The 10,527-nt window shown below is 58.2% G+C and overlaps 1 protein-coding gene across 2 annotated transcripts; it reads left to right on the plus strand.

The window, feature by feature from the left end:
* The first annotated feature begins 1,446 nt into the window (after positions 1 to 1,446).
* On the plus strand, positions 1,447 to 10,445 carry C7H15orf39 (chromosome 7 C15orf39 homolog). 2 transcript variants are annotated; one of them, XM_061998993.1, is made up of 4 exons: positions 1,447 to 1,553; positions 6,413 to 9,665; positions 10,070 to 10,103; positions 10,355 to 10,445. In XM_061998993.1, the coding sequence occupies exons 2-4, from the start codon at positions 6,473 to 6,475 to the stop codon at positions 10,356 to 10,358; spliced, it is 3,231 nt and encodes a 1,076-aa protein (XP_061854977.1). In that variant the 5' UTR covers positions 1,447 to 1,553; positions 6,413 to 6,472; the 3' UTR covers positions 10,359 to 10,445. The 2 variants fall into 2 exon arrangements, with proteins under 2 accessions (XP_061854977.1, XP_061854978.1); XM_061998994.1 differs by having other exon boundaries at positions 10,070 to 10,107; positions 10,355 to 10,435.
* Positions 10,446 to 10,527: the final 82 nt, after the last annotated feature.

Genomic DNA, 10,527 nt, shown 5'->3' on the forward strand with positions numbered 1-10,527 from the left:
TCAGAGCTAAGGGACTGTAAGTTACTTATTTTCTTTGCAGGAGTCAAATGCTGCTGCCACAGAACTGCTCTACATTAAATAAAGCCATAAGGCAAAAATAATGGTTGGGAGGCCAAGGAGAGGAGAATTCCAACACCAACTTCCAAGGCTTTGTTCAGTAAGGTTCTTAATTACCTGCATTATAAGGCACATTCCTAAGCCTCCTGCTGAATTGGGGCCAAAACCGCTTTGAGCACCTTCAGCATCGGGGTGAGCTGGGGCTGGTGGAGGCCTCTTCCTGAGATAATCCATAGAGCCCGCTCCTTATCAATAATCATTGCATCGCCTTTATGTTTAGTAAATGTAAAGCTCATTCTCTTGGGAAACCTCCACGGGAACCATTTTTCTCCCCTTCCTCCTGCCACCTGCCATCTGAAGATGCTTAGAGGTTTCAGTTTCCAATAAAACTGTGCTCAAATGATGGTGTTTTGAGGCACCTCCGTACTGCATAAGGACCAGCTTGGACTCTATCGGAAGAGAAAGATATTCAGAAAGCAGAAATCTTTATTTCTCACTTTGAGATTTTTAGTTCTCTCTCCCCGTGGAAGCTGAGCCTTTGCTAACGCTGTACTCTGTGGCCTTGGGCAACACACTTAATCTTGCAGGATCTATGTCACTGGGTTAATAATATTTACGGGCCTTTTATGAGGGTTAATTATTAGTTGGGGAATGTTTGCGTGGGTCTTTTCAGACGTAACTCCTCGGATAAATGTTAAATGTTAATGATAGCAAATAGATGCGGGACTCAACCCTTTGTACTGCAGTGAGGGGATAAATCCAGCAGGAGAGTCTTGTCTTTGGGGTGGGGGGTGACTGTGAGGGGGGGGCTAAGAAACCACCCCCAACCCCATCCCCAGCCCAGCAGTGGATCTCTCATCTCTTCTCCTTGCAGATGAGATGGGAAAGCGCTTGTGTGCATCTAAGTGGACTCCTGCCCTGGGAGGACGCCCCTGTGCTCCTCTGGAAGGGGCGGGGAGGGGGGGGAGTGTCTGCTTGTAACCGGGGCTCCTCTTTAACAGGGCGTCCCTGCAATGCAGGGACTGCCCGCAGTAGGGGCTGCCCTTAACAAGGGGGTCCTCTCTGATGTAATCTGTCTTAATGGGGCTTCCCCCCAGCATACACTACCCATACAGCTACTTTTCCGTAACGGGGGGCTTGCTGCTACGGGGACCCTTCATCAACGGCGACTCCTTACTGCGAGGTTTCTCGTACCGGGGAATATTACGCTGTCCCGGGCAGAGCAGAGCGGGGCAGAGTCCCGACCAGCTCAGCGCACATGTGGCGGGCTGGGCTAGGCTGTCCCATCCCGTCCCGTCCCGTTCCGTCCCCTCCTCCGGCCGGCCCCCATGCACATCCAACCCTCCTCCTCCGCCTCCTCCTCCTCCTCCCCCTTCCTCCGCACAATGCGGGCTGCCGGCCGAGCGGGACAGCGGCAGCAGCTCTGGACGCGCCGCCGAGCCCCGCTCCCGGCCCCGTAGCGATGCTCCGGGGAAAGCACCGCCCCGCCGCCGCCGGTGAGTGCGGGGTCGGATCCGGCCCCCGCTGCGCGCTGGGCTTTCGGGTGGGAGGACACCGGGACCGGGGCCGGGTAGGAGGGTTGCAGGGCGGCAGCCGGGCCTCCCGTCCGTCCCCCCTCGCCCCGAGCCGGGAGGGTGGTGGGGGGCGCCGAGGACCCCCGTCCCCCTGCCCCGGCTCGCCTCCGGGCCAGGGGTACGCACGGCGGGAGGGGGTCTCCCCCTTTCCTGTTCCCTGCCTTGATCTGCCAGCAGATCATCTGGTTCTCGTTGGGCGATGCCGGGAATAATGGGCTTCGGGCTGCGCTTTCAGGGGTTTTACCCATTTATGGACACTTTAGTTCGCGTGGCTGATGCACAGCGTGTACACGGGGCAGAATGCGCCTTCGGCCTCCCCTGCGCGAGCGTAATACACCCGCCGAGAGCTGTTTTGGTGGTCACGAAAGCATTGCCTACGCAAACGCTGTGGCTGTAGGGCTGTGTGGAAGGGACAGAAAGGCAGCCGGCAGCCCCCAGCCCTGGCCGGGTCCGTGCCTCATGGCAGAGGGATCACGGCATGCTGCGGCGCCCGGGCTCCGGGGGGCTGGGCTGCCCCTGCCCCGCCGTGGGACCTGGCACTCACAGGGCGGAGTTGGATCGATGCATTTGAACCTGTGTCTCGCCGGTACTCTGCCGGCTCTCTGCCCTTCTAATGGCTGCTACATGATGAATTAAGGTGAGGGGTTTTTTTAATATGAAAGTGAGTATTGGTGGGGCTTTTCCAGGAATAACAACCTGATGTGCAATACAGGCGTGCGTTCAGGGGGATATTAGCAAGCAGCTGGCTTGTTCGGAGGGATCGTTCTGCCCGGGCTTTTGCCTTCCTGGGAAAAGCTCGGGAGCTGCAAACTTTTTTGAAGAGGAACAAGGTATGAAATGAGGGAGGTGGGACCGCTGAGGCCACTTTTGGCTCCCCCAAATGACCTCAGCGAGGGAGGAGCCTTGCCAGCGATCACATCCAAACCCGCCGGAGAGATGGGAGAAGTGACCTCCTCAGCAGGGACCCAAAGTCCCCACGGTTGTGAAACTGGTATTGCAGCCGGACGGGAAGCTGCTCCCTTACCGTCGGAGAAGGCCACTGGCTTCAGGGCGACACGGGGGAAACCCCTTCTGTTGTGAGCCCCTCCTCCCCGCACCCCCGGCAGGGAATGCCCGGCGCCAGCGAGGACATCTGGGCGGTCGCGTCTGCATTCCTGCAGGCTGGTGGGGTGCTGATGGCTGTTCGTTCGCATCACGTGGCGCCGGAGGAGAGCATCGTGTCCCGGGGAGGAAACGCGTGCGGGGCCGGGCTGCTTGCTCAGAGCCGTCAGAGCAAAAGAAGAGACGTGCCAGCCCTTGCCAGCATCCCCGCCAGGCCAAGGGGCACCAGCCGAAACGCAGCAGCTAGAGCCGGTGGCGCCCTGCCTGCGTCACGGACGGGTTCCGCCTGCACGCAGCGGCACGGCACGTGCTCCTCGTTTGCTTTTACTTTTCTCCATGATGGCACAACGGTCCCTTCAGGGAATAAGCCCTGTGAAGAAGAGGGAGGAGAAAAGGAAAAAAGAGAGAGGACGCGATGGGTTTGTGTTTATGTGCCGCTGCTTTCCCCAGCTATGGGCTTTTGGGATCGCAAGCGGTGGTCACACGTGTTGATGTTCAGTCCAGCCTCTCCCCGTCCAGATTCCCATGTGCCTCTCTTCTCCACATGGACCCCCGGCCCCTGTAGCTCTCATGTAACTGGGGGAAAGGCAGGAGGGCATTGTCACACTGCTTGCAAGGGGATAGTCCCAGAGGGGAAGGGCTGATGGTGACAGCAAAAGCAGAGCTGTTTTCTTGGGTCTGAAATGGTGCAGATGTATTGACTGCACCCGCCGGGGCTTTATCAGGAACCCATTAGTGCCTTCACCCTAAAGAGATTAATGAGCTCAACCTCTATCAGACATCAGAGAATCAACGTGCCTGGCTTCATCTGCTGTAGTGGGGATGGGGTGTTCCTGCGGGGAGAGGTCTTGGAGTGGGGTTATGAGGCCTTTTCTTTCACCATCCCCCTCAAAGCAGCATCTGTGCTGCCTCAGTTGCGGGTGATTTGGAAAGGGGACGATTGTGTCAGTACTGCTGATGTGCTGGAGGCATAACCCAGTCCCGTGGTGATGGCTGGGCCTCTCCCACGGTAACGGCCAGGCCCTGGCCAGGCTTATCCCATGGTGATCACCGGGCTGGTTGCACAATGTCCCCCACGCTGCAGGTTTTGTATATCAGTGTTTCTGGGAAAAGAGGAAAAAGCAGTGGTGAAATATTGGACGTCACAGCTTGTCCACCCGTAGTGTTGTCACCATGTGGAACGGATCCCACGGCTGCATCTCCCTCCCACGCAGCGTCTCCTGGGGGGACGGATTGAAACACTGCCCTCCCGAGAGATCCCTCTGTGTTGTCTGGAAAGGAAAACCTGCCACCTTGGGACTCCCAGCCCTCCTGGACAGACCTTCTCCTGCCTCCAACCCTCCCAGGCAGAGTGTAAGGGATAGCTTGTGGCTGGGTGGCCGGCGGACCCGTGACCCCGGTTTCTGCCTGCCAGTGTCCTGGCCAGGCTCTGCCTGGCAGGTAGCGGCACGTGCTTTGGCAGCATGGGCTGTGTACGGCTAGGCACTGGGCTCCAGCCACTCTGCCCAGCACAGCCACTGTGCTCGGGGCCCTGGGCTACTCTCCCAAGTCTCCCCAGTTATCTGCTCCATTTCCCCTTCTGTGGACAAGTCTTTTATCTCATCTCCATGCTCTCTTCCTCCCTTTCCTCCTTTGCTCCTCTGCTATCTTGCCACAAAAAGAAAAAAAAAACCCAAAACCACAGGGATGGTGAAGAACAGATGGAGATCCTACTGCAATAGTGGTGGGTGTCAGGACGTTGGGACATCCCTTTTTTCTATAGTAGCTAGCAACAGGACAAGGGGTAATGGGATGAAGCTGGAACACAAAAAGTTCCACTTAAACATAAGAAAAAACTATTTCACCATGAGGGTGAGGGAGCCCTGGCACAGGCTGCCCAGAGGGGTTGTGGAGTCTCCTTCCTGGGAGGTCTTCAAGACCCACCTGGACATGTTCCTATGCGACCTGATCTAGGTGACCCTGCTTCTGCAGGGGGGTTGGACTAGATGATCTCTAAAGGTCCCTTCCAACCCCTACCATTCTATGATTCTATGATCCATAGGCTTGGGAGATAGCAGGTCATGCTGGGAGAATGCTGAGTGATGCTTGGCCATGCTGGGAGGATGCTGAGCCATGATCCAGCAATGTGCGGTCAGTTCCTGGGGCTTGCTTGGGTAATGTATATGACGCTGGGGTGATGCAGGGGGGATACTGAGTGAAAGTCCAGTGGTGAACATGAGGCTCAAGCGATGCTCAGGGGTCTTAGTGGGATGCTCAGGTGATGCTGGGCAGTACTGGAGAGATGCTGGGTGATGCCAGGAGATACTGGGGTGATACTGGCGATGCTCAGGGTGACAGCAGGATGGTCTGCCAGCTCCACCTGGTGGTGTGCACTGCCTGGCATTGCTGGCCAGCACTGCAGCAGCAGCCCCAAATCAGGAGAGACCATAAGGCAAAGATCTGCAGGCTGCTGCGTTGGGAGGAAAGCCTGAAAATAGCTTCAGTGGTGAAACCAGAGGAAGAATTTTGAGCACTCTGTGTCTCATCATAGTCTGCTGACCCTTCACCTCATCAGACCTAGCTTTGCTTCCCGCTGCTGTTGGCAAGATGTTTATTGAGGATTTGAAAGCAAAGTGGCAAGAGCTTTTCAGGGCTTTTACAGGGAGAAGGATGGAGAAATGCTCAGCCAGCCTGTCAGGATCCCCCCCACCAGCTTTGGACTCTGGCCTGCTTTTGGCTGGGATAGAGTTAATTTTCTCCCTAGTAGCTGGTGCAGGGCTGTGTTTCTGCTTTACTGTAAGAATAATATTGGTAACACACTGATCACAGAATCCCAGAATAGTGGGAGTTGGAAGGGACCTCTAGAGATCATCCAATCCAAACCCCTGCTAAAGCAGGTTCTTGTAGATCAGGTCACACGGGAACATGTCCAGGTGGGTTTGGAAACCTCCAGAAGGGACTCCACACCTTCCCTGTGCCAGGGCTCCTTCACCTGAAGAGCAAAGAAGTTTCTCCTTATGTTCCAGTGGAACTTCCCAAGTTCCAGCTTGTGCCCACAACCCCTTGTTGTGTCACTGGCCACCACAGAAAAAAGACTGGCCCCATCCTCTTGACACCCACCCTTTGGGGGTTAAGTATTGGAGGTTCTTTCTTAGCCTTCTGTTCTCCAGGCTAAACAGTCCCAGCAGCTTTTCCTTTTAAGAGATATGTTGCAGTCTCCTGATTATCTTTGCAGCCCTCCCCTGGATTCTCTCCAGCAGTTCCCGGTCTTATGAGCTGAGGAGCCCAGAACTGGACACAGCACTCCAGATGAGGCCTCACCAGGGCAGAGAGGGAGGAGAATCTCCCTTGACTTGCTGGCCACACTCTTCTTGACACACCTCAGGATACCATTGGCCTGATGATTTAGCTGTTCCTGCGTAGCATTTTTCCTAAGTCCAGGGCTTTTCAGTTTTGCATGATCTGCCAGCAGGGAGATGACAACAACAAAATCCATTAAAGTGTTCTCAGCTCACGCTTTTTACTTTTTCTTTTTTTATTCTTCACCGTGCCACCGGGGCCGGGGGGGGATCAGGAAGGAACCCCTTCATTGCTGGCCGGGGTTAAGCCGCGACGTCCTGTCGCGCTGTGCTGGGCTGAGTGCTTGTCATGGGGGTTTGCTTTGCTCACCATTTATTTTCTCTCTCCCTCCTCCCATTCAGGAAGGCCAGCTCACCTCTCCTGTCGCATGCTGTGGTCGGGACACCGGCAGCAACATATAAATGGCTTCGAAACGGCACTTGGAATCTCTGGACCCTGTGATTTTCAACAAGCTACCTCGTCTGGAGATGGAGCCTGCCACAAGCTTCCCCGCCAGCCTCTGCAAATCCAGCCCTGTGCCCAACTCCACCTCCGAAAACCATTTCAGCTACAAGGGCTCCTACTTCGCCTGCCCGCTGCAAAGCCCTGATGGCCCTGAGCAGCCCCTAGCTCGCTGGAGCCCGGCGGCTACCTACCTGCACTATGGGACCAGTGTGGGCAGCCAGCCCGTGCCGGCAGAGGGGCCGCTCATGAACTGCCTGCTGTACCGACCCGAGAGCCTGGGCCCCAGGACGCAGCCCCCAGGTGCCGAGAAGAGCAAGAACAGCCTGATGCGGGAGCTGCTGATGGGCAGGGAGCAGTGGGCCAGCCCGCCGCCGGCCCTGGGACGCCCCTTCCTGGTGAAGAAGCCAGCGACAGTGAACAAGGGGGCCCCACTGGCTGTCCCCAGGCCGGTGTACAGAGCCCCTGTGTGCTTCATGGACCCCAGGATGGCTCTGCCGCTGGTGCCCCGGGCAGAGAGCCTGCAGCAGAGACCGGGGGATGCAGACTGGGCTCTGCCTGCCGCTGCCCTCCCCAGCTACCCTGTCCCCAACGGCGAGCCCCACGGCAGCACTGGGCTGCGCAAGAGGGGTTCCTACTCCGACCCTGGCCTTCCGCTGCTGCACTCCAGCCTGGCGTTGCCCACCAAAGAGAAGGTGGGCTCTCCCGTTGCCTTCTCCCCCTATTACGCTGCCTTTGAGAACTACAGGGGTCCTCCTGGCCCCTGCTTCCTGGAAGCCACCTGCCCCACCACCCACAGCCAGAGGAAGGTGTCCGAGGTCCCCAGCCTCAGCCCAGAGCCCTGGCCCAAGCTGCAGCCACCCCCTACCAGCCCGGCATACCAGGAGAGGCCACCAGTGCCGTACCCGCACACCCGCCACCCGCTGCCCCTCCACAAAGCCGCTGTCCTCTACCACCCCCTGGCTCCCCCTGGGGAGGCACAGCCCGGCTCTCTGCCCACCGCCTACAAAGGCTTCGGCTTCGCGGGAAGCGGGGAGCCCTATCCTGGCTCTTACCTTAACCCCCAGGCCCCAAGGAGCTACCTTCCCAGCCCCTCAGACACCTACATGCCAAGGGCAGCTGGCATGGCAGCGGCGCTGCCCACCAAGCCGGTGGCGCTGCCGTTGGATGCTGAGCCACGGTGGCGAACAGGCTACTTGCCCAGCCCTGGCTTTACCTTCAGCCCCGGTGATGCAGCTGTGTTTGGCACCTCTTTCACCAGCACGGAGCCGGGCTGCGAGCAGCACCAGGCTGACAGTCCCCAACAGCAGTCGGTGGTGAGGCACAGCAGCGCCTTCCAACCCATCTGCACCTCAGAGAAGGTGCCCGAGGGCTCTGGTGGGCTCAAAGAGATATTTCTCAAAAGAGAAGGGGGCTGGGTGAAACCCAGCCAGGGAGAGCAAGCGTCCCCTTACCCTGGGAGGAGAAGGGCCAGCCCAACCCTCCAGGAGACCACCTGCGGGGAACCACCGGCTCCCATCATTGTAGGGAAGGGAGATGCCTGCAAGGTCATGGATGCAGACAAGGAGCTTGTCCCTCCTCCATCCACCTCCTCAGAGGGGCTGAAAGACCTGAGGGACACTGAGGTTTCTCCTTCCTCCCCACCTATGCCAGTGATCAACAATGTCTTCAGCCTGGCACCTTACCAAGACTACCTGGCGGGGAACAAGGGCTTGGCCCAGGTCCCATTCTGCAGGGAGCATCTGCGAGGAGACACCCCGTGTGCCCAAAACACGGGGGACAGCGTGGAGCCCACTGCCTTCAGAGACATCTCTGACACATGCAGCCCTCTGCCTGTGGAGATGGCAGCTGGCCAGGAGCTGAAGGCTGACAGCAGTGTGGTGCAGAGCCCAAGGAAAAGCTCTTACACGGGGGTCCCTGAAAAGCCAAAGCTTGTGCCTGCAGACCGAGGCTCTCAGGAGGACAGCCCTGGTGGGGTGGAGAGCGGGGACCTGGCCCCTGACAACATGGTGCTGGATCTCAGCTTGAAGAATAAACTGGAGAAAGTTGGGAAGGCTCAGGAACCCATTGGTCAGGTGGAGGGAACGCCAGGCAGAGAGGATGTAGAGAAGGAGAAAGAGGGTGCAGAGGGGAAGGTGGAGATGAGAGAGGGGGCCAAGCCCCAGGGGCTGCCTGTGCTGCTTGAGGTGGGGTCTGGGGACCAGAGCAAGTTCCAGAGCTCAGCTACCTTTATGTTCAAAAAATTCAAGATGCTGCGCTCCGTCCCGCCCAGGAGCGTGCCCCCCCCGCGGCCGCCCAGCAGCCCCCGCAACCCCTGGCCCAGCCCACCGCCACCGGCCCCCTCCAGCAGCACCTTGCCAGCATCGTGGACCCCTCCTGCCTCCCCGCCGGCCAGCAGCCCCCCAGCCCTGCAACCCAGCCCCCCAGCCCTGCAGCCCAGCCCCCAGCCCAGCACCTCTGCTCTGCGGGGGGCTCGCCCGGCCCTGTTGCTGCTCCCACTGCCCCAAGGGCCCCGTGCGCTGGCAGAGGAGGGCATGCTGTTGCCCAGGCAGTGCGAGGCCCCTGTCCTGCAGCCCCCCTCTGCTGGGCAGTATTTCACCACCATGCATGCCTGGCTCTGTGACGTTATTTCATGCTCAGTGTCCAAGTCCTCCCCGGAGCTCCTGCGGGAGTGGCTGAAGAAGGTGGAGCCAATGGAGGAGCTCACAGAGATGCCCAAATCCCCCTCCAAACCCAAGAATGGCTCCAGGTTCCCTGAAGCTCAGAAGTCCACTAAAGGCAAGGAGATCTGGCTGGCTTTCCAGGATGTGGCTGCTCTCCTCGCCAACCTTCTTTCTCAGCTGGAGACCTTCATGTTTGCTCGCAAGTGTCCTTTCCCCCACGTAGTCCGGGCCGGGGCCGTCTTTATCCCCATCCATGTGGTGAAGGAGAAGCTCTTCCCCAAGCTGCCTGGGGCCTCGGTTGACCAAGTGCTGCAGGAGCACAAGGTGGAGCTGCGACCCACTACGCTCTCTGAGGAGAGGCACTTGAGGGACTTGGAGCTGAAGAGCTGCACCTCACGCATGCTGAAGCTCCTGGCGCTCAAGCAGCTCCCTGATATCTACCCGGATCTGCTGAACCTCCACTGGCACAACTCCATCAGGCAGCAGCTTGGTAGGTAGCCCAGCATTGCTTGTGACACCAGTGAGTCCCTGAGACTCTTCCTGGGAAGCCTCTGCCTCCCAGATGCTGCTGTTTGGTGAGACATCCATTTTTTGTGTCCTTGTCCTTCCAAGGATTCTCTGGAGCAGAGTATTTAGCTTTACTCTCTAGGTTGTGGAGGGAAAAAACTTGAAGGGGGAGGGGCAGGGCCGGGTGAACATGTTGTGGCATGCTTGGGTAAGAAAAGTCATCCTGGTGATATGGAGGAGGTGTTAGCAGCAGAGCACCTCTCTCCCTCCAGGGGCAGTGGGGCTGGGTGCTTGTCCCGTCCCACTGGTGACTCCCACCACTCCTCTCTGTCTGGACACATTTTTGCTGCTGCACGAGGACACTTTCAACACCTTTTTTTCTTGCAGGTTCAGGCTCGCAGGCTGGCCAGCATCCCTCCAAGTAGGTAATTCTTGCTGTGTGTGTGCGCTGCTGTGTATCGATAGGATTTGCGTGCAGTGCGGTGGAGGCGTGTATGTGTTTGGTACGTTTGCCGTGCTGTCAGGGAGCTCGACTGGCTGGGGAGGAGCACATGAGGAGCTCCGCTGTCTGTGCTGGGCTGGGTCGGAAGGGGAACTGTGTCTGGGAGCAGATTATTCAGCATGGGGGAGATGGGAGACCCTGCTGCCCTTAACCACTTCTTTGTCTCCCAGGTAGCCCCAGCGTGGAGGCGCTGAAAGCTGACGGCAAAGCAATAGCCATGGAGAGCATGAAGAAAAAGGAGACACTGAGTAATGTGTCCAGGGCAACAGGCAAGCTGTCCACCCATGAGAATGGGCAAGAGAAGGTCCCCCTTGTCCCCAGGACTTGGGAGGAATAGCTGGAG

This window comes from Colius striatus, chromosome 7 (genome assembly GCF_028858725.1).
Source record: "Colius striatus isolate bColStr4 chromosome 7, bColStr4.1.hap1, whole genome shotgun sequence".
NCBI lineage: Eukaryota > Metazoa > Chordata > Aves > Coliiformes > Coliidae > Colius > Colius striatus.

Excerpts from the sequence above, each read along its gene's own strand:
- C7H15orf39 (XM_061998993.1), top strand. The coding sequence starts at position 6,473 with ATGGCTTCGAAACGGCACTTGGAATCTCTGGACCCTGTGATTTTCAAC. Across the intron at positions 9,666-10,069 it reads CTCCATCAGGCAGCAGCTTG|GTTCAGGCTCGCAGGCTGGC; the intron begins GTAGGTAGCCCA and ends TTTTTCTTGCAG.